At 34.7% G+C, this 24,136-nt stretch overlaps 1 protein-coding gene and 1 long non-coding RNA gene across 2 annotated transcripts; both read right to left on the reverse strand.

Moving 5' to 3' along the window:
* Positions 1-1,911: 1,911 nt before the first annotated feature.
* LOC107802833 (uncharacterized) lies at positions 1,912-3,327 on the reverse strand. The gene is made up of 2 exons (XR_012708404.1): positions 2,948-3,327; positions 1,912-2,056 (listed from the first exon to the last, which is right to left on the reverse strand). It is a non-coding gene; the product is annotated as an uncharacterized LOC107802833 (long non-coding RNA).
* Positions 3,328-17,305: 13,978 nt separating this feature from the next.
* On the reverse strand, positions 17,306-22,175 carry LOC142180166 (uncharacterized). The gene is made up of 7 exons (XM_075251107.1): positions 22,119-22,175; positions 20,096-20,858; positions 19,914-20,020; positions 19,180-19,757; positions 18,280-18,490; positions 17,981-18,100; positions 17,306-17,776 (listed from the first exon to the last, which is right to left on the reverse strand). The coding sequence occupies exons 1-7, from the start codon at positions 22,173-22,175 to the stop codon at positions 17,306-17,308; spliced, it is 2,307 nt and encodes a 768-aa protein (XP_075107208.1).
* Between the last annotated feature and the right edge of the window lie 1,961 nt (positions 22,176-24,136).

A 24,136-nucleotide genomic window follows, 5' to 3' on the forward strand; every position in this document is an offset into this window, starting at 1 on the left:
TGCAACAAGTAGCACATAACATGACATAATGGTCTCAACAAGGCACCTGTCCTAAAACAGAACTCGGCCCCTGCATCGAGCGATGCTAAGTCAAATGCACATGATGCAAATAAAGCGTAGCCTACTCGGGATATTCATTACTTGTGGCTTGTTCTTCTAAGTTTGTAAATCCTAAAGGAGATGGTATCTAGACCTGGCTTACCCGGGCGGATAACCCGAGCCGAGGAGTGTCAAGTGTCACCAGTAGTAGAACAACACTGGCTAGCTAACGGCTCTCCCGCCTAAACACGTGTGACTAAATCCTTCACTAGAAGCTGTTAGGCTAACTGGCTATATTTCAAGACAGAAATTTTGTGATGCTGGTAGGCAAACACAACATAACTAATTATCAGAAGTCTCAGAGGGATGCGAGAGAAGATACAATTTATATGTATAGTTCAACAATATCAAAACGGTAAAAACTAGACAAGTAATACATTAGGCCCAAATAAATCACAATATATACAAAAATTAATAAAGCCAAATAAAGTCAATGTACAAGCTCGAATTCTTGAAGTCCCCAGCAGAGTCGCCAGAACTGTCACACCCCTTTGTTTTACCCGCAAAATAATATTGTGTGGATTAAAGGGTTTTTCCAATTAAAGTGACAAAATTGAGTACGGATTATTTTATTTATAGAGTCGCCACTTAGAATTGATTTTGTTGGTGTTCTAAGTCACCTTTTATTTGAATCCCTAATCAAAGGAAGATTTGACTCTATTATTATTGGTCTGCAAAAATAAAGTCCGGGTAAGGAATTCTGTTAACCGGGGAGAAGGTGTAAGGCATTCCCTGAATCCCGTGGTTCTAGCACGGTCGCTTTAATTGACTAAAATTTGGCTTGAATTAGTTTTGGATAAAGTGTGTATTATTTGCCTTAAGTTACTATTGTCTAGTGATGCTTAATAATTAATAATTTTGGCCTAGGAGCGTGCAAGCACACAAAGTCCTTATTTGATTATATGTATTAAAACAAAGAACGTGTCGGTACACATGGTTTAAATACAATTAATATTGAAAAGTCAAGGAGCGGGAATGCACACATGACTACTTTATTAAAAATAAAATCGACCAAGGACCGTGTATGAACACATGGTCTACATCTCAAACGTGCCTAAAATTGCCTATCGCTTAAATTAATTAAAAAGCGCTTCTTTTTTATTTATTACTTGTTCGACTGAAAAAAAAATATTATTATTAAAAACAATTTTCACTAATGCAAGACATTAAACCTGGGTAAGCTTATGTTAAGCTTTCATGGTATTGGGCCACTTATTTTATTTAACAAAAGATAATTTATTGGTTTTAAAAAAAATGCCCATCTTACTTTCTATTGTTATTGGGCCTACAAATTTTAGCTTACTTGGCCCATGTTGCTTAAGAGGCTCGATGACCAAGACAACTCAAAATAACAAGTATTCTTCTAAGCCCAAATTGCTTCTTACATTGATGTCCAAACTAAAAATTATTTTTTTCATAAAAGAAACTTACATGCTAATTATTATCTTTTATCTTTTTAACCAACTATTTCTTAAGGACTAACATAATATTTCTACTCATCTACACCAATCATGGCACTAATCAAACTACACTCATTAACAACATAAAAACCACGACTAAATATAAAAACTATAAAAAACGGTAATACTTCAATGCTAAAGAGAATAACTATATTAAGTATAATATTATGTTGACTATAATTCAAAGCATCAAAACATTTGAAGCTAGAAGTTTTTCTTAGATAATTATACATGAACCATGAAAGTAACTCACGGAAAAGAGCCCAAACTAAACAAACATGGTTAAAAGTGGGGGTTTTATCTTTTTCTTGAACTAAGTAATCTTAACATAATGCAATTTCAATCACATATATAAAGAAGAAAACGATAATTTAACTAATTTTTAACAGATTTACATGATGATAACACTAATATAACATTCATCTTGAAACAAAATCAGATCTAATATGTTCCATCAACCAAACCGGGACCAAATCCTTCTTATTATTATCAAGAATCTGCAATATAAGAATTTGAAAGTTACCTGGTTTGTAGAATAATAAAATACAGCAGTGCAACAACAAAAAACTCGACAGCAAATACAGTAGAAACAACAGTAACTCAAGTGTTAAGACAACCCAGAAAACTCAACAAAGATGCTTGAAACTGGTAGCTATCAACTTCACAAATTGCCTAAGGGATCTTTCTATTTTTCTCGAGGTTTTTGCACTCAAATAATCCTCACAAAACTCTGAAATTTTAGCTTGTTATATGTATTAAGCTGCTGATTTTTCTCAAATATATATGTCTTTAAGCAACTCTCCAAGATGTGTCTCAGTATAAGATAGAGTGTGTAATAGAGTGTCCCTTTTTTTCAGTCAGTAAAGAGCCCTTTAAATAGGCCAATAAATCAGATTTTTTTGGACAGATTTTGGTTCACCAAAAGTCTGTCCAAAAGACTGACTTTGTGTGCTAAACACTGTTCAAAAGCTGTCAAAAAGTATTGTACTTGTCACCACACAATGACTTTTGAGTTTTTCACTCCAAAGTCTTTGCACAGTAAAAACAACCAAACTTGTACTATTCCTTCTTTAATTTCAGCTTTTATCAACACAAAAATTCAAATACTCAAATCCAATAAAAACAAATTCACTAAGCACTTGAAACTTCTACCATAAACTATCATGACTAAGCAAATAGCTATTTCAAAACTAATGAATAACTAATTACCAGTGATTAATAACTATGAACGACTAAGTAACATATATTAAATACAACTAATAATAAAAATATAAATAATAATAATAATAAAAATAAATAAATAAAAAAAATCAGAAATTATGCTAGACATAAACTAAATACAATACAATTAGAAAAAATAGATAAAGGAAATGAGAATAGGGGTATACCAATTGAGGGTGTTCGGGGTGGTCGCCGGAATTTAGCCGGATTTTTAGTTGCCGGATTTTCGAGATGGAGTTGACATCAATAGGTAGGTCTTGATGAGTTCTATCTGTTGATGTAGGTATTGTGGGGGTGGTAGTGGCCGGAACTTCAAGATTTTGGGCAAAAAAGTGGCGGCTAAAGTTTCCTAGATCTAAAATTCAAGGCGTTTGAGGGGGTTTTGAAGGATTTGGTTTGGAGATATGGAAAGAGGAGGTTGTAGAGATTACATGGTGTGAATTTGGGGGTGTTTGGAGATTGGCCGCCGCCGGTGGGTGATTTCCGGCGGCGGCGGAGAGAAGAGAGAGAGAGAGAAGAGAGAAAGAGTTATGGGGGAAATGAGAGAATTTTTCAGATTTTTGAGGCTTTAAATACCTCTTGAGAGATCAAATATGGACCATTAGATCAAGGGGTGATCAATGGGTGAGATTTGATCTTGGGTCACTTAATGAAACGACGTAGTTTTGAGGCAAAACTACGTCGTTTCGGACCCTTTCAAGGGCAGCCCCTTATCTTGCACTTTTGGCCACTTTCTCTTTCAAATTTGGCCCAATTTCTTTCTTAATCCTACTTATTAAACTAAATTTACACAAACAAATAAATTAATTAAGTAACTTATTCAAATGATCAATTAACTATATTAATTCACCAATTGAATAGTTAGTTAATTCCTAAAATGCACAAATAAAGAAAGAGCTATTTTTTGGTATTTTTATGATAGGAAATATGCAATCAAAGACACAAAAATTAAAAAATATAATTAAAGCAACAAAACACTAATGACTTTAGGAGGTGTTAAAATAGTACAAAAATTAGGTATTCACACCCAAACTTATCACATCGTATGACTTCTAGTAGTTCCCTTACTAGCCACGTATATCAAGCCCACCTTATATCACCGCATGCATTTCAACACCATGACCTTATATCACCGCATGTGTATCAATATCACAATATTTTACACATCGCACCTCAAGTGCCCAAATATCACAGCATAACACAACTTGCACCTCAAGTGCTCAAATATCACAACATACTATAAATTGCACCTCAAGTACTCAATTATCACAACATATCACAAATTGTACCTCAAGTGCTCAAATATCACGAAACATTACAAATTGCACATCAAAATCTCAAATATCACAACATCTAATAAATTGTACCTCAAGTGCTCAAATATTACAACTTGTCAGAGAAATCAATAATATATTATTTTCCACAATAAGGAGTCCATGGCTCGACCATGATGTGCACAAAATCTTAATAAAATATATCCGGAAGTGAACAACTCAATAGAATAATATTTCACAATTTAACACTTTTTCTCAATATGATCTACAACCTTTATAACTCAATACCAATTTCAACAACATGAACTGGAAAGTAAGTCATCAAGGAACAACGCCTTCTTTAATCCAAATTTTTGGCAAATAGATTAATGCCTTCTTTAAAACTTATTTAAATAAATTATTTGCAGATGGAAAATCCATAATGTAATTATTTCCAGGAAATATCAACTCAACAGGCACACGGAATTCACATAAAAAATCAAGGTAGCAATCACACCAAATTATCATATAAAACAAATTTGACAACCAAAGAATGAGGCATGACAAATAAGGATTAATAAGTGACAACAATTTTCAATGTAATACATAAAAATGCCTAAGACTTTAAAGCAATATAATTTGCACATATAAGCCCGAGTATGTACTCGTCACATCGAGTACACGGCTTTCACATTATACAAATGGCACATACGACTCAATGCCTAAGGGGTAATTTCCCCACTCAAGGTTAGGTAAGATACTTACATTTTTGAAGTTATGCCGATATTCCAAAATTGTCTTCTTGCTTGAATTGACCTCCGGACAGCTTAAATCTATCCAAATTAATTGTATAACTTCATTAAAATTTATCGGAAATAATTCTGAGTAATATAACGTCGACTTAAAATTTCTCATTAAAAGGTCAACTGAATGTCAACGCGGGGCCCGCCTCTCGAAACCCGATAGAATTTTTACGAAATCGAAACACTCATTCCGATACGAGTCCAACCATACTAGTTTCACTCAAATCCGACTCCGAATCGATATTCAAATCTCAAAAATTTATTTTTATGAAATTTCTACAAATTTTCCCAAATTTTCATCTCAAAATACTAATTAAATGATGAAAACAACAATGAATTCGTGTAATATAGCCAAAATCGAGTTAGAATCACTTACCCCGATGATTTTCTTGAAAACCCCACAAAAAACAAACCGAGCTCTCTAGGTCCAAAAATGAAAAATGAGATGAAACTTCGTTTATATGGTACCACATCTGACCTCTAAAGTGCACATTTTTTGTGCGGTCCGCACATCCCAGGTTCTGCGGCCGCAACCCAAATTGTGCGGTCGCAGTTCAGCAACATCTACACTATCAGTCTTTAGTAAATTGATCGTAACTTTCTATATAAATGTCCAAATGATGATTTATTTAACTTTCTGAAAACTAGACTTAAAGGGGTACAACTTTCTATTTTGGATCATCTCCAAATTCCTTGTAGATTAAAAGATATAAGCTTCCGAAGTCAGACCATCGAACCTGCAGATTCTCCTTTTTGCGGCCGCAAGTGAATTTCTACGATCCGCATGAGGCTTTGCCTCAGCACTCCAAAATGTGCCCCCCCCCCCCCCCCCGCACTTCTACTGTTCCCAAAACATCATTAGAGTCCGAAATGCCCAAACTCGTTCAAAACTCACCCGAAACATACCCGAGGCACTCGGGACCTCAACCAAACATACCAACAAGTCCTAAAAGATAACGCGGAGCTGCTCGAGGCCTCAAACTACATCAAACAACATCGAAACTACGAATCGCACCACAAATCGAACTCATAAATTTCTAAATCTTCCAACTTCCAAAACTCGTGCCGAAACATATCACATCAATCCGGAATGACTTTAAATTTTGCACACAAGTCATAAATGACATAATGGACCTGTTCCAATTTCCGAAATCGAATTTCAACCCCGATATCAATAAAGTCAACTCTCAGGTCAAACTTTCTAAAAATCTTCCATTTTCCAACTTTCGCCAAAATGCGTCAAATTGTCCTACGGACTTCCAAATTCAAATTTGGACATACGCCTAAGTCTGAAATTACCAGACAAAGCTATTAATATCATCAAAATCCTATTCTAGAGTCGTTTGCTCAAAAGTCAAACTCCGGTCAACTCTTTTCATTTAAACTTCAAAAATAAGGATTGTTCTTTCAATTTAATTCTGAACCTTCCAAAAACCAAACTCGACCGCACACGCAAGTCATAATATATATTACCAAGTTACTCGGGACCTTAAGTCGCTGAACGAAATGTTAATTCTCAAAATGACAAGTCGGGTCGTTACACCCGGTAGCTTACATTGGGGTGATCAAGAATATGTATGACGGTGCTAAGAATAGGGTGAGGACAGTGGGAGGAGACTCGAATTTTTTTGATGGAGTTGCACCAGGGATCAGCTCTTAGCCTTTTTTTTTGCTCTGCAATGGATGTGCTGACGCGATACATCCAACGAGAGGTGCCTTGGTATATGTTATTTGCAGATGGCATATTGCTGATTGACGAGACGCGTTGGGGGGTTTACGTTAGGCTAGAGGTGTGGAGACAGCCCTAGAGTATAAAGGTTTCAAGTTGAGTAGGCCGAAAACAGAATACTTGGAGTGCAAGTTCAGTGTTAGGATGCATGAAGCTGATGTAAAAGTGAAGCTTGATACACAAGTCATCCCCAAGAGAGAGAGTTTTAAATACCTTTGTTCCGTAATACAAGGTAATGGAGAGATTGACGAGGATATTACTCATCGTATTGGAGCGGGGTAGATAAAATGGAAACTCGCATCTGGTGTTTTGTGTTTTAGGAATGTACCATCAAGTCTTAAGGGAAAGTTCTACATGGCGGTAGTTAGACCGGCAATGTTGTATGGAGCCGAGTGTTGGCCAGTCAAGAAGTCCAAGTCCATAAAATAAAAGTAGCGGAAATGAGGATGTTGGGATGGATGTGTGGGTATACCAGGAGAGATAAGATTAGAAATGAAGTTATTAGAGACAAGGTGGGCATGGCTCTTGTGGAAGGCAAGTTGCGGGAATCGAGGTTGAAATGGTTCAGGGCATGTGAAGAGGAAAGACATTGATGCCCCAGTTAGGAGGTGTGAGAGGTGAAACATGGCGGGTGAGATGAGGTGTTGAGAGAGGCCTAAGAAGTACAATGGAGGGGTGGCAAGACATGGCGTTACTTCAGTTTACCAAGGACATGACCCTCGATAGGAAGGTGTGGAGGTCGAGTATTAGGATTAACATCTGTTAAAATTTTAGTGATTTTATATATATATATATATATATATATATATATATATATATATATATATATATATATATATATATATATGAATTTATTTATTTTTTAATTTTGTGTCAAAAGCATATTAGTTGTATGCATAGTATATATACATGACAAGGGACTAGAGCACCGACTATCAAACGTATGCTATTTTCACTCTCTTAATTAACATTACATCTATTTTTTTAAACTTATGCTTTTTGTTGAGAAAATGGAGGTTTAGGGTTTTGGAAAGGTTGTTTCGCCGTAAATATGGAGATGCAGGGGCAGTTTTAACTTTCTAAGTAAGTCGCCTGATGAAACAGCGACCTACACTGAGGCTTCTTTTCCCACAACGGGAGACGGTGACGCGAGAAGCATAATAAAGATTTATTTTTGGTCTTAATTCTGATGGTTTATTTATCAATCTTTTTCCTAAAACAGATGGATAATCAATTCCGATTAGAGATGATTAATAATTTTAAAACTTTAATACACTACTTAGGACAAAAACTATTATGTAAGATATATTTTCATAATTAAATATATTATTTCCTTGAAAGATTTTCACATATATTTCTATTCTATTGGACAAAACTTTTTCATCTAGTATAAAGTTTAAGATTTGAAGAATACGTATTAAAATATAAGTTTTTATTTTGACAATATTTTCTGTAGCGTGCTAAAGTGTACAGGGAGTGCAATTATCATGAATATTGAAATACTTGGTTGAGATGAAACCATGAAAGGTAATGGATAGACGAAATTTTCATGTAGAACTAAGAACATGGCCAAATAAAGACAAAGTGACTACGTTACTCGTACCTGGGCTGTAAATAGATTTTTAAAAACTGACTAAATCGATTGAATCGTATCGTACCGAATCGATTTTTAGGTTTCTTTTAATAATATCGTAGTTGTTTATATAAATCTATAACCGTACCGATAATTATGGTAGATTTTTATTTTATGAAAATAAACCGAAAAAATACCGAACCGTACCGAATAAATTTACATGTAAAAAATATAAGTATTTATTTTAACACTTAAAAATAATAAAGCATTAAATTTTTCCTTCGGCGTTGGAATTACGAAAAACAATTACAAGCCACAGGTAACTAAACTCAAAATTCTAATTCTCAAACCTATATTATGCTACTCCTATTGAAACAAAATTATTTTCAGCATATTCACTAGCAAGATACAAGGTATTCTAGCGATTATGAGTAGCAAACGACAATATGTTGAATATGTTTCCTCTCGCATGATTTAGATTTATCTTTTTGAATATTTAATCTTCTGTAGACTTTATTCTTGAGTCCCGATTTGGTTAAAATCATTCCACTCGTGTGATTTATATTTTTTTTTTGTATTTGTTTAGTTTCTTTTATGCTGCTGTAAAATAGTTGATGGATCTATATTCTCACCATCTTTTATGTTTTCTTAACTTATCACCCTTTAAACAGTAAAAGTGTCTAGAGAGTTTACTTAAGTCGTATAAAAGTACGAATGTTATTGCATTCTACTTCTACTAGTGAATTTTACAAGACATTTAAAAAAATATCAAAAATTAACCGAAACGATATCGAAGAGAAACTGATATGGTTGGGATGATTTCGAAAAGTCTAATTTTGGTTATACATAATAGAATAACCGAAAAATTGATATGTACAAATTTTATAAAATAACCAAGCGAACCGAACCATTGACACCCGTACTCGTACCTACCTAACTTGGCTGCTTCTTTGATTGCTTCCTCTAATGAAAAAGGATAGTGAAACTTAAATATTTGTGTTTGTGTCAACTCTTTTTAGATAAGGTTTCTCCTCTGGAGTTTTCAGTTCTGTCACCTAAAGATACTTATTTTTGTACTAATCATATTAAGGTAGGCCGATGCATAAAGTATTTCGTGTTCACATAGGGTTCAAAAAAAGACTACATCCTAATAGATGTAATGTAGAAAGCAGAGACGGATCCAAGATGTAAACTCTATGGGTTCAACTTTTAAAGTTTTTAGTATTGAACTCATTATACCCTTAAAGTAATGAGTTTATATCTACAATTTGTTGGGGGATCTGAACCCCTCTCCCATAGCTTGCTGAATATAATTTTTCCCTCCTAGATAAAATTTTATAAATTTCTCTAACAACAAAAGAAATTAAAAGAATGAGTGTTCTCGTTTTCTCACCAAATAGGCACCTCATCAATTCATTCATCAGTTCTGAGTTGATTCATTACAAAAAAAAAGATGTTATGCATTCACGCATTACTTATAGAAAATTAGTAGTTGTCTAAATTTAAAAAGAATTCTCTAAAACAACTGAGTAACTTTTGTTAGCATGTTGTGTTCAAAACAAAAAACCAGAAATATCCGAAATAAATTGGAAAACAAATAAATGGAAACATTAAATATTTTCTGCCCCACAAAATTTACTGTATGTCCTTAAGAAATTTAATTCTCTTACTGTTGCCTAAGGTTTAGATTAATTCCTCCTTAGAACGGAATACATTGTTGCCCAAGTTTCACATTTTATGCAAGAAAAGCACTCAGACTTAACTTCTTCAACATATTATTTGGATGGGGTTTATAAGAAGTTCCTTCTTGACCATAAAACAGGAATTAGCCATAGTTGCAACTTCTTTTTTTTCAAGTTTCTGTATATTTCATCAACAGTATCCCATTCTTGAATGGCTCTTTAATTGTACCAAATATAATTAGCTTCGCCACTCAAAATCCATTTAATGGCACAAATGCCTCAAGTAATTGACTGAAATATTCCTAGTTTCGTATACTTCTTTCCAATTGGAAAAGGGAGAAGAAAATAATTAAGTATAGTTTCTAAAAAAACGACGCGTCAACCTCTTTATATATAATTATGGCAATTGTATTCTCAGAAAACATATTGCTAATTTGCCCGTTTTGAGTTGAAGTATTCACTCATAGCCAGGTAACTTTCTTTCTTTCTTTTCTTTTTCACGTTGTTAATATTGAAGCTTTATTTCGTTTCAAATCTGGTAGAACGGATTATATTGGAAAATAATATATTAATTTCTTTTTCCCATAAGAGTAATACATGTTCTTGAAATTATGTAATAGTAGACATTCTTGAAGTTTAAATATAGTTCTCAATATGAAGTTTGTATTAATTCTCAACTTTTCTTTTCCTGGACTTTGGAGTTTGTATTTTATTAAGGCACAATAATATTGCTCTTCTTTAAATTGTATTGTTTTTTCCCCAATTAATTTTATGTGTTTTGGATTAATTGGAGATTATTTCTTTGAAATTTGTCAATAAGGAATAAAATTCTAATTTCTTGTGCTGATTGTTTCGTTATGGCTGATTTTTGTGAATTCTAATATTTATTTATAATTACCAGAAAGCAGCATCCACTCTTCACAAAAATGCTGACAGTATATGAATGTCTAGTTTTAGAGAAAGAAATTTAGATATTTGATGCCCTTTTTAAAATTAGAATTCTCAATCACCGATTTTCTTTTCTTGTTTTTCTAGCCATTAGGCAACATTACCGACTCTGTTTTTTCTTTTGACTATACTAAGCAGAAAATCAAGGTTATTTTCAGAAACTTCATTATAGTGTATGCTTTTTTTTCTTCTATTTAATTGTATATGTATGTTTTCTTGAACAGGCAAATTCAAATGGGAAGATCAAAAATCAACATGGAACTTATTCAGGATCACAAGACAAGGAAATCCACTTTCCAGAAAAGGAAAGCTTGCTTAATAAAGAAAATCTCAGAGCTCTCAATACTTTGTGATATCAAAGCATGCATGATAATATATGAAGGTAATAATTGTGAAGAAATTTGGCCAAATGATCCAAACGAAGTTCAAGAGCTAATAAATCTGTACAAAAACCAACCAATAGAAGACAGGAGTAAAAGAGAAAACAGCTTGTGTAGCTTCTTAGAAAATGAAAAGAAAAAGGCTGAGATTAAAATGGCAAAGTTGAAGACAAAAATCAAGACAGAAAAATACCCAACTTGGGATTCAAGATTCAACTATTTATCTGAAAAAGAATTACGAAATCTTGCTGGGGTTCTTGAGAAAAAGATGGAGAATGCAAAGGGAAAATCTGAATTCTTGAAAAGTAGTAGGAATATTAATCAAGAAATATGGGACTATCCTGAATTAATGGACAACTTCAACCAAAGTAATCCACAGCCTATTTCTTATATGGATAACCAGTTTTTTCAAGAATTGACAGCTGATTTTGATCAAGTAATTTCAAGCACTGATCATGTGAATTCAATGGGAATTTTGGATAATGGGCAGCTTAGTGTTGGTGACTATCAATTTGGAAATTCAGATTATATAAAGATTGAGGCAGAAAATTGGTTGGTGAATAATGGTATTATTGGTTCAAGTTCAAGAATGCAGCCTATGGAGTTAAATCAGTACTACCCTTTCATATGCAATGGCTCTACTCAAATGCCTTATGGATACTTTCAGTAGATTTTATTTAGATTATTATATGACAAACAATTGAAATGATATTTTTGTATATTTAGTAGTTCCGTCTTTGTATGCTTTAAAAGCAGTTGGAGCAAACAAATTGGGAACTTCTTTTGTTATATTAAATACTGCTTGTAATAGTATATAGCTTTAGTTGCAATCTCTTTTGTAATGATACGTATTAGTTATACATAATATTTCCTTTTTAACAAAAAGAAAAAGAAAAGAAAATAGTAGTTCTCAATATCCGAAACTTGAGGTCTTATTTTCTTCTAGTGCAATATTAGGAATTGCGACAAATTTTTTGAAAGTTTCGTATTGGGAAACTTACCCACTTCCAAAAAGTTTGAGATTAAAACTTTTAAATTAGAATATTAGAGATTACTTTCAAGAATCGCCAATAAGCTTTATATAAACTGAGGACTAAATTCTAGAGGCTTCCATCTCTAATTTTCTCCCTCTATTCTACATTCTAAGTTCAGCAGCGAGCCTCTTTTTTGTATATTTCCTAACTATTTGTAGTTGATAAAATTTGGATTGAGCATGAATCGATGAAAAATTATCTAGGGTTACTGTGGGTCGTTTGAGAGAGAAAGGAAACTTCTATCCTTGTTGATAAAATGAACAAATGAAATATTTGTCTCAATACAATAGCAACCGACCATCTGAAATGGGCCAGCCCGGTTTATATTAAAACTCACCTAACTAGCTAAAGTAATAAATAAATACAAGAGTGGGCTTCAGGCCAAAGTAAAAGAAGAAAGTAAAAATAAGAGGTCCAACCCGCTAAGTAACAACATTTTCATATATCTCAACACCCCCGGGCAAGTTGGAGGGTGAGACAACCCCCAACTTGCGAAGATGCAGATGATGGACAGCTCCACCCAAAGGCTTGGTGAACATGTCAACAAGCTGAGTTGCACTGGAAGTGTGTAGTAGCTAAAGCAGTCCCTCGTTCAACTTGGTGCGAACAAAATGGCAGTCCAATTCAATATATTTGTTGCGCTCATGGAAGACAGGGCTCTTAGCAATGTGAATGGCTGCCTAGTTGTCACAAAACAAACTAATAGGAGAAGAATTTGTAATGCCAAAATTAGAGAGAAGCCTGCAAACCCAAGTAATCTCAACAGTGGCGTTACTCATGGATCTATATTCAGCCTCAACAGAAGACAAGGATACCACAGATTGTTTATTTGACTTCCAACCCACTAGACTTCCCCCAGCAAAATACAAAATTCACTAATAGACTTCCTACTATCTAGGCAAGAACCCCAATCACCATCACAATAAACACTAAGAGAGAGGTCAAAGAAGGTATCATAGAAAACTCTCAAAATCAGGGGTACCCTTGAGATACCTGAGTAAACACAAAGTAGCCTGCATGTGAGGAAAGCAAGGTTTCTGCATAAACTGGCTTAAGTGCTGCACTGCAAAATAAATGTCAGGTTTGGTATGAGTTAAGAAATTGAGTTTACCAACCAGACATCTGTAAGTCTCAGGATTAGGTAAAGGATCACCATGATCAGCCTTCAATTTATCATGCATTTCAAGAGGAGACACCACTAAAGAACAGTCAGATGAGTGAAACTTTGTGAGTAAATCATGCACAAACTTTTTGTCACGACCCAAAATTCACTAGTTGTGATGGCACCTAACTCGACCCGTTAGGCCAGCCAATTAATAGTTAACATAATTCTAATAAAATAAAGGTGATCAACAAATAATATATTTGGATTCCATATAATATTTCAAAAACTGATAGTACAAGTCATGAGCTACTAAGACTGAATTATTATAAAAACTGATATGAAATAAATACAACTTCTGTTTGAAGTGTACATAAACAGGATTCAACTCTAAAACTACCCAGGGACAAGTGGCAGCCACACCCGGAAGGCACGAACATCTTCAGAGTCAGCTCCTGTCATCCACCGCAGCTCCACTCCAACATCTGTACGCAAGGTACAGAAGTGTAGTATGAGTACAACCGACCACATTACCCAATAAGTATCTTGACTAACCTCAGTGAAGTAGTGCCGATGAATTTTAGTTAAAAAATACTCACTGATATAACATGTGCAGTTGACTAACAATAAAAAAAGACTAGAACCTAACAGAAAAGAGTACAAAAAATAAATATACGAAGCAGTAAATGATTACTAGAAGAAATCACGATTAATATTCCTCAATATCACGATCAATCATTTCCTTAGAGCGATAACCAACAAACCACGGTAGTAAATTCATAACTTTCATAGTGTGAAAAATATACTCAAGGTATCAAATCAATGGCACGGCAACACCCTTCGTGCATTCATCTCATCCTCACTAAATATACGTATGACAGTACCAACCAGGTGAAATAAATGCCAATAATAGTAATGACAAAGTGGAAAATACCCCAGTAGCAATAACAAACAAGGCAGTACATATGGACAACGGTAACAGATTAGGTAGAAGGCATAGGAGTAATAACAGCAATTAGAAAAGAAGAACATAAATTTCACTAACTAATATGGTAGAAGACCTAGGTGTAGATATAACAAACAAGGAGGTAAAGCATGGTCTTTATGAGCTAACAAATAGAATGCATGAATAACTAACATAGTAGAAGGTTTATACGAAAGAGCAACAAATAAGAAATGGCATGGATGTACATATGACAACAGGAAGGAAATCATGATATTTGCAACTTAAACAGATAGAAGGCATGGACAACACAACAACAAATGAGATGGAGGACAAAGACCGAACAACAACGACAACCAAATAGAAAACATAGGTGCAACAGTAACAACTCAAGGTAAATGCATAAATGTATACACAAGGAAAAGATATCACATAGTGCATGTCCCTCGTCCTCTCCTGCACGAAAACACCCTTCGTAGAATACATGATAATATTTAAAAAATGATAATGTAAATGAAATGGCACAACATCACCCTTCATACTTTTACTCTCATCCTCACATGATAATGTAAATGATAACATGATAATATAAATGAAATGGCATGGCATCACCCTTCGTGCTTTTACTCTCATCCTCACGTGATAATGTAAATGATAGCATGATAATATAAATTAAATTGTACGGCATCACCTTTCGTGCTTTTACTCCCATCCTCACATGATAATGTAAATAAAATGGCACGGCATCACCCTTCGTGCTTTACAATCTTCCTCACATGATAATGTTTATGCAATGCCACGACATCACCCTTCGTGCTTTACATTCTTCCTCACCAAGCACATGTATATCAATAACAAGTAAGGTAGGAAGCATGAATAACATCAAGGAGAGTGTTTAAGCGAATATTCCAAATGAACATCAATCACAGCTTTCAAGCCAATAACAAATCAATAAACCTCAAGTAATTTATGGTTCAAGTATTTCAACAAGTCTCAAAAAAATGATCTTCAACTCAAGTATAGAATCCAATATCTCAAAAATAACGGTCGTAGCGAGATATTAGTGATTAAGCATAGTGATGACCGAATTTAACATATCACTAGTTTCTTAAAAATCTGTCAAATTTTAATCAAGTTATAATAAGCTAAATCTTGGTTTCTAACATTTAATGTCATAGTCTTAGTAATCTAGAAGTCAAGTAAGACATGAAGCAAGAAGGTCACATAATTCTACAAGGCACAATTAATCGTATAATTTACCCCCAAGCATGATTAACCCTGGAATATGCATATACGCTCGTCACCTTATATATGCATCACCCCCGCATATAGAAAACAATGTTAATTAGTAGAAAAAGTTCTCCCAACAAAGTTAGGCAAGATACTTATCTCAAACAAGCCCAATCAACATACTAGAAGCGCCATCCCGCTCAAATCATCTCCCGAGCGGCTCGAAACTAGCCAAAAGTAACTCAAGAACATCAAATAATGTCAAAGGAAACAAACACAATCTATAAAGGTCGAATCTTTAATTAAAAGCCCAAAGTCAACTTAAAAGTCAACAAAAGTCAACATTGGGCCCTCCTTAGATTCTGAATCCAAGCTTATCCGATCGAAGCCCGAACCAATACAAGCTCACAAGAACAAAAACTGACTCAATCGGAGTCTGATAGCTCAACCAATTCACCAAAACATCGCCCATAGGTGTTCATAACACAAGAGGCCAACCTACACTAGTTGGGTCCCATATCTCCCGAAATACTCCTCCAAAACTCGCAAAATTCGAGTATGTTATTCTCCTAATATAAGAGAACAAAACTCCAAAAGGAATCGAGAAATAAACGCCTCTAACTCATTTTAAATTTTTAAAATTTAGGACATAACCCTAGGTCTTAATTTAAAGAATTAAATATGGTTTCAATTAAAATCATGGATTAAAGTTTAAACCAAGGGAATGAATCAAAGAAAAATATTTAGGTTATGGTTTAGACCTTACCCCATGGAAGAAACTTGAAGAACAACCTTGAATTCTCCCAATCCCAAACTTTCAGGATGAGAAAAACTCTAAGAACATTAATAGCCAAAAATGCCCAACTGTTCTACCTCTTTTCTTGTACCAAACGATCTCGAAACTCTCTTTTGATGCTTCCAATGGATTTCTCGTGAAATTACATTCAAGTTAGGCTTTTGAATCACGCCATTTGACCTTATAATAAAGGAGATATGTTGGTTTCAATATTTAAAAATAGTGCAGATTTTTAAATACGAATTCAGTGGTAATTTCGTAATTAATCTGAAAAATCTGGCAACCCAATTCTTTGTAAAATGACCGTAAATTCTTATACATTATCAAAACTTGATGATTTCAGTTGCTATGATTCCAAAATTATGATACGGATATAATTGTTCAATCAAAAAGAAATTGGAACTTATTTGATTAATGCAGTACCATTTATGCTTAAAGAAACTACGTCGAAACATAAAAAACGAGCGCAACACAATCCAAACCTATCCAAAACCCAGCCGAGCCCCTCGGGATCCCGTCCAAATATACCAACAAGTCCCATAATATAACGCGGACTTACTCGAGGCCTCAAATCACGCATAACAACATCACAACCATGAATCGCACCTCAAATCGAACTTAATGAACTTTTAAACTTTCAACTTTAAAAACACGTGCCGAACCATATCAAATCAGTCTGGAATGACCTCAAATTTTACACAAAAGTCCCAAATAACATAACAAAGCTATTTCAATCCCCGGAACAACAATCTGAACCCGATATCAATAAAGTCAGCTCTCGGTCAAACTTATAAACATTCCAAACCTTCAAATTTTTAACTTTTGCCAAATAGTGCTGAAACCTTCTAGAAACATCCAAATGCAAATTCGGGCATCCGTCCAAATTCAAAATCACTATCCGGACCTAATGAAACTATTCAAACTCCGATCCGAGGCCAAATACACAAAAGTCAAATTTGGTCAACTCTTCCAACTTAAAGCTTCTAAAATGAGAATCATTCTTCCGAATCACCCGAAAACTGAAACCGACGATACACATAAATCATATTACATCATGTGAAGATACTCAAAACTTCAAATAGCTGAATGGAATGTAAATGATCAGAACGACCGGCTAGATCATTACACATTTTCTGATGAAGAAACACACCACCCTTAGAATACAAGACCTCAATGCCCAAGAAATAGTTAAGTTGGCCTAAATACTTAATTTTGAATTGATCGTGGAGGAAAGTTTTCACAGTAGAAATTTCACACAAATCAGTCTCAGTGATGATAATGTCATCAACATAAACCACTAGGATGAACAATGCATTACCAGAACCTCTAGTAAAAAGGGAGTTGTCATTTAAGGAATACATATACCCTCTAGAAGACAATGATTGAGATAACTTGGTATACCGCTGCCTTGAAGATTGTCTCAAACCATATAAAGATTTTTTATCTTGCAAACCAGAGAAGTAGAGGGAGAAGGAGATGGAACTGATTGTGCACCAGCAGAAACAGAAAGACCAGGTCCTCATCTAAGTCTCCATGCAAGAAGGCATTATTAATATCTAGCTAAAATAATGGCCATTTCCTTTTAAAAGCTACAACAATTAAAGTTTTAACAGTATACATTTTAACTACAAGTGAAATGTTTCATGAAAATCTATGCCCACCTCTCACCCCAAGTTTAGCTTTATATCTGTCTATGCTCCCATCAGCTTTGTATTAATTTTGTATACCCATTTGCAGCCAATTGGCTTTTTTCCTTTGGGTAACTCAACTATATCCCAATCCACATTAGCCTCCAATGCCTTAAACGTTTTTCTCATAGGTACCTGCCACTCAGGGACAGTTGCTGCCTGAAAATAAGTATTGGGCTCAAATACATGATGTTCACTAGAAATAAACACAACCGTTGAATTTGCAGACCTTGAGCAATGTGATGGTATGGTGCAAACATAATTCTGCAGGTGAGAAGGAGGATTATGAGGAACCAGGAGAAGGAGGGGAACCAAGGGGAAGAAGGAGAAGTGTTTACAGGTAGCTCATAATCAAGACAGTTAGATGGAAAGGAGTTGTGAAATCCAGAATGTACAGATGGTGGAGCAGGGGAGAAGTAATCAGGGATTGAAGAGGGACTCTTCTTAGCAGAGTGATCAAAACGAGCATAAAATGGTAAATTAGACATGGTAGGAGTAACAAAGTCATATTGAACAAAAGGGAATATATGGTCATGAAATATAACATCTCTGGAAATAAAGTAGGTTTTATTCTATAAATCATACAACTTATAGACTTTCTTTCCAAAATGATATCCAAGAAACACACAAGGAACATCTCTAAGCTGCAGTTTATCTCTATGAGGTTTTAGAACAGTAGAGTAACACAAACATCCAAAAGCTCCAAGATTGGAATATGTTGGGAGTTTGTTATATAAGATCTCATAAGGACTTTTGTCCTTTAATAGACTAGAAGGAAACCTATTTATCAAGTATGTAGCAGTTAGTATGCAATCTCCCTAGATCTAAAAGGGAGACCAGATTGAAAGAGAAGGGCTCTTGCAGTTTTCAGAAGATGTCCGTATTTTCTTTCTACAACTCCATTCTGTTGTGGAGTATGAAGATATGTTGTCTGATGTAATATCTCTTTTTTAGAGAAGAATTTGGACCCAACAGTGTTGGATCCCAACTCTAAGGCATTGTCACTTCTTACATTTTGAATCTTTAATTGAAATTGGGTTTCAGCCATGGCAATGAAAGATTTTAAAAGGTCAAAGGCATTACTTTTGGCTCCCATTAGGTGAGTCCAAGTGGCTCTTGAAAAGTCATCAACAATGGTTATAAAATATTTGGATAATAGATGTAGATGTAGATGTAGAGATTTCTTGAGGAATATCACTGATGTATAGACTTGTGTTAAGACTGAACATTCATAGTACCTTTCTGAGAAGGTGATTATGATGTAAAGTGCTCTATAGGTGTAATTATTTGGTTGATCAATGGTAATATTCACAATGTTACCAAAAATATATTTGGAGCCGGTATATGTAGGTGAGTGATATGGTCCCCAAGAGTCAATGTATATTAACTGAAAAGGTTTTTTGGTTTGTATACTGCTATCAAGAAATGGTAATCTAGTTTGCCTGGCTAGTGGACATATTGGGCAAGAAAAAAATTGCTTAGAAGATAACTGTGACCCAAGCATATAAATATGTTTCATTGTAGAGAAAGGGATATGCCCAAGTCTATAATGCCAAACCACATCTATTTTATTGATGTTATTCAGATTTGCATCAGTATTTACATGTGTCTCATCAGAAATAACAACATTTACATTTGTAACATTCTTTACATTTTCATATATCTCAGAAAAAGCACAAACAGTGGGAACAACATGAGAATTAACAGTACAAGAAGAGCAGGATGTGGTACTGGCAGAAGCAAATGGAGCTAGGAGAAGCTTGTAAAGGTTGTGGTCCAGTTTACCAAGAACCAGAGGCATCTTCAAAGAAGAGGCCTGTATAGCACAAAGAGTTCTGGTAAACAGAACAATCTCATTGTATTGATCTAACAACTTATGAACAGAGATGAGATTATATTGAAAAGAAGGAAACTAAAGAACATGATGAATTATGAAATTTGGAAATAAAGTCAAAGATCCTACTAAGTGAACCTTGACCTTGTAACCATTTGGGAGGGAAACCAGATAAGGCACAGGTAGTGTTTGTAGATTAACGAGTAAGTCTTTATGTGAGGCTATGTGATCAGAGGCTCCAGAGTCTATAATCCAAATAAAACTATCTACTTGTAAAAGTATGCATGACTAGAGCAAAACACTTTCTGATAACAGCTTACCAGCAAAGTTAGCAGAAGCCATAAGAGTGGGAGTAAAGGAAGAGTCAGAAGAAAGATGGGACTGTTGCAGTAATATCATCAACTGGGAGAATTGATCTTGTGTCAGACCAGGATCCATTGAAATATTACCTGACTCAGAAGGCTTGACAGACTCAGGACCCATAGTAGGAACCACAGTAGCAGGAGGCCTCGGAGAATTCACTTCAACATGAGCTGCAGTTTTTCTACTGCCAGACCCCTTTGTGAACATGAAATTAGTAGGATACCCATGCAGTTTATAACACTTATCAATAGTGTGACCTGGCTTCTTACAGTATTTGCAGATAGGGGATTTCTGAACATAAAAATTAACTCTGGAAGGAAACCCCTGTTTAGACACCTCAACATTGAAAGAAGCAGATGTAGGGAGAAACTGAGGAGAAGTAGAGACATGCCTTTGCTTCTCATCTGACAACAGTATACTATAGACAGTGCTCACAGAAGGAAATGGTTTAATCATGAATATGTTGCTTCTAGTCTGTACATATGTATCATTAAGACCCATCAAAAATTGATACACCTTTTGGACATCATCATCCATCTGATAGTCTGATTTAAAACCACAGTTGCTGTAAGCCCTGGCTCTACTAATTGACAAGGTATCAATATCATCCCACAACTGCTTGATCTTATTAAAATAGGAGGCAATATCAAGTGAACCTTGTGAGATGTGAGCTAGTTCTATCTTAAGCTCAAACACTTTTGCAGCATCTGCTGACCATATCTTTCCTCCAACTCACTCCACATATCTTTAGCAAGTTCAGAGTACTTAATACTACGAGCAATATCTTTGGACAAGGAGTTATTTAACCATGAGACGACTAAATCAGTACACCTCTACCACTGTCTCGCTAAAGGAGAACTGTCAGGAGGTTTGACTAAGGATCCATTAATGAAATCCAACTTATTTCTAACAGACAAAGCCACAAGGATAGTTCGTCTCCAACTCCCATATCAAGTACCATCAAAAGGGGCAGAAACTAATAAGGACCCCAACACATCAGACGAATGTACATAGAGGGGATGTCAGGGGTGGCTATAATCATCTTCATGAAATGCAGAACGAGAGGTTGTAGGGCGAGAAGTAGGCAACACAGATGGGAAAGTATTATCATTTGGCATTTTGTACACAAATAGCAGAGAATGCTACACATGCAATCTAAAAAACAAAGAGAAATATCTAGGGTTACCAATTTCCTTCGCAACCGGAAGGAACAACGACCTTGTATAGAAGAGTGAATGACGAAGACACGAACGAACCCTAGCTGAATGTACAACAGTAGAAATCACCAAAACCCTAGGTTCATGAAACCCCACAGAATTACCGAATAAGTTCGGTTAATCAGCAACTCAAGCAAACACCACCAGGAAACACGCTAATCCAGACGCCACTACCGGAGAAACTCGTCGAAAATCGTCAAAGAAATGGACGACAGCGAAACAACCAAAACTCCGGTGAAATTACACGAGGGTAACATCTAATACCATGATAAAGTTTGGATTGAGCATGAATCGATGAAAAGTTATCTAGGGTTACTGTGGGTCATTGAGAGAGAAAGGAAGCTTCTATCCTTTTGTTAAAATATACAAATGAAATATCTGTCTCAATACAATAGCAACCGACCATCTGAAATGGGCCAACCCAGTTTATATTAAAACCCACCTAACTAGCTAAAGTAATGAATAAATACAAGATTGGGCATCTGGGCTCAAAGTAAAAGAAGAAGGAAATTTTACCTCCTATAGCAAAGGTTGACACCTTATTTATTATAAATAAATACCCTTTTAAAAAATTATCTTCTATAGCTACCTTTTAATTTTTATAGCAAAATATCTATTTATGGTCACCTCCTACCGTTAAGCCATTAAATACGTTGTATATTATTTTTCTCTCTCCTTCTTTCAGATTTTTCTCTCACAAAATTACCGTATTTGATGTAAATTTCTCTCTCCACGATCTCTCTCTCCAGTTTCTCTCACTTACATCGCCATTCTCTTCCCCATTCTCAGAAACCACGATTCTCCACTTCTTCATCTGCATTGTCTCTCTTAATTTTCTATATTGTTTGCTCCAAATAGTTATGGTAAGTATTTAAGTTGTTAGATTTTCGTTTGTACTGTGTTTCTTCTATTTATCTCTACTAATTTTTTATAAATAATCACCATTATTATGCTTTCAATAGAAAACTTGAAATTTCCTCTCCAATGGCTGATTCAACATCCCAGAAGAGGGTTAGTAGAGGAATACCCACCAAAGCACTCAATTTCGATGGGCCCTCTTTCTCTTTGCAAATTACTCAAGCGGAATTGAATGCAGTTTCAGCAGCAAATATAGTTGCAGAGAGGATAACAAAAATACACAATGACACATCGAAAGAAGCCCAAGTTGAGAAATCTTCGAAAGAATCAATACTTCCTGATGCGAAAAAGAGAAGAAAACTTATGGATGATGCTTCAGGTGTTAAGGGAAATGAGGTCGATGAAAGAACTAGCTCGGATACACGGGACGAAAAGGTAATTGTCGATGCATCTATATGTATTTGAGTCTGCATACATTGAGTATTACCTTCTACAATGGATTTCTCTTATTGCATGTTAATGTATTTATATGTATTCTGTAGTACATACATTGCTTTCTCTTCTCGTATGTTGATGTATTTATATATATGTTGATGTATTTATATGTATTCAATAGTGCCTTTAATGACTTGCACTTATTACAGTGACTTTTGTATGTTGTATTTATATGTATTTAGATGTATTTTAGTTCATTCCACATCTTTTTAAAATACACTAGTTATTGTATTTATATATATTTAGATGTATTTTAGTTCATTCAACAACTTTTTTAAATACACTAGTTGTTCTAGTTTTAGTTATGTCTTCCATCTAAGTGTTTTCATATGTTGTTGTATTTATATATATGTTGATGTATTTATATGTAATCAATAGTTCCTTCACTGATTTGTACTCAAGCCAAATGAATTTTGTTGTATTTAGAACAACAGTCATTGTCATAACTCTCATTTTTTGTGCTAATTATCAATATATTATGTTTTCAAAACATGAATGAGTTATGTATTCCAAATAATTGTATTTAACTATATTTTCACTCATTTATTAAAACTTTGTAATTTTTGTTGTATGCAGGAAATTGAACTATTTGTTAAACACCCGTCTATTTTATCACCGCATATCAGTTCCTACACTAACACAGACATAGTCTTCGACTTCAAAGAAAAACTTACTCCAGAGCAGTACAAAATATTTGGTACTACTTGTTTTGGAAGTTTCCTCGATATGAAGCGGTGTTAGGTCCAATATCAATTGTTCAGGTGCTTCATGGTTCTGCAGTTAGAAGGAAGTCATGATGATTCGTTTTCAATATACGTCAATGGTACAACATTATCCTTTTCAATTTGTATACAGCGATATTGACTTCTATAATCAGTTTCTTCAACATACAATACCTGTATATATAAAGTTTATTCAATGAAGTTTGTTTTTCTTGATTTCATTCAATGTACCGACGCTATGTATTAAATTTTATATATAGCATATTGATGTCATATTTTACTACTTGAGAACAAAGGGCAAGTACAACCAAACCACCACATTCAAATTCTGATACAGAAAGTAATGCAAGTGTAGCCAAAGAAGAGGATGTGGTATGTGAGTACATAAGGGGCTACAGATTGCTAGCTAATGTGCATTGCATACGGTTGACAATGTCTTGATACCAGTCAACTTGAAGGACAAACTTCATTGGATATTGGCAGTTGTCTCATTCAAGGAGAGATGTATCAAAGTATATGACTCATATAGATCAGCAGGTCATGATGCCTATGTGGATTCTGAGATAGATAAGCTTGCTAAGATTGTTCCTCGTTATCTATCGATCAGTGATTTTTACAGAGATAAGCAAGGTATAGATTGGTCTCGTGACTCAGCATACAATGACAAGGCACAAACTGATCCCTTTGATGTTGTTTTCATTTCGAA

Source organism: Nicotiana tabacum, chromosome 4 (assembly GCF_000715075.1).
Source record: "Nicotiana tabacum cultivar K326 chromosome 4, ASM71507v2, whole genome shotgun sequence".
In the NCBI taxonomy this organism is placed as follows: Eukaryota; Viridiplantae; Streptophyta; class Magnoliopsida; order Solanales; family Solanaceae; genus Nicotiana; species Nicotiana tabacum.

Excerpts from the sequence above, each read along its gene's own strand:
- LOC142180166 (XM_075251107.1), bottom strand. The coding sequence starts at position 22,175 with ATGCAGATGAAGAAGTGGAGAATCGTGGTTTCTGAGAATGGGGAAGAG. Across the intron at positions 19,758-19,913 it reads CAAATGGTTACAAGGTCAAG|GCCTCTTCTTTGAAGATGCC; the intron begins GTTCACTTAGTA and ends TGTGCTATACAG. Across the intron at positions 18,491-19,179 it reads ATAATCACCTTCTCAGAAAG|AGATGTTATATTTCATGACC; the intron begins GTACTATGAATG and ends CTTTATTTCCAG.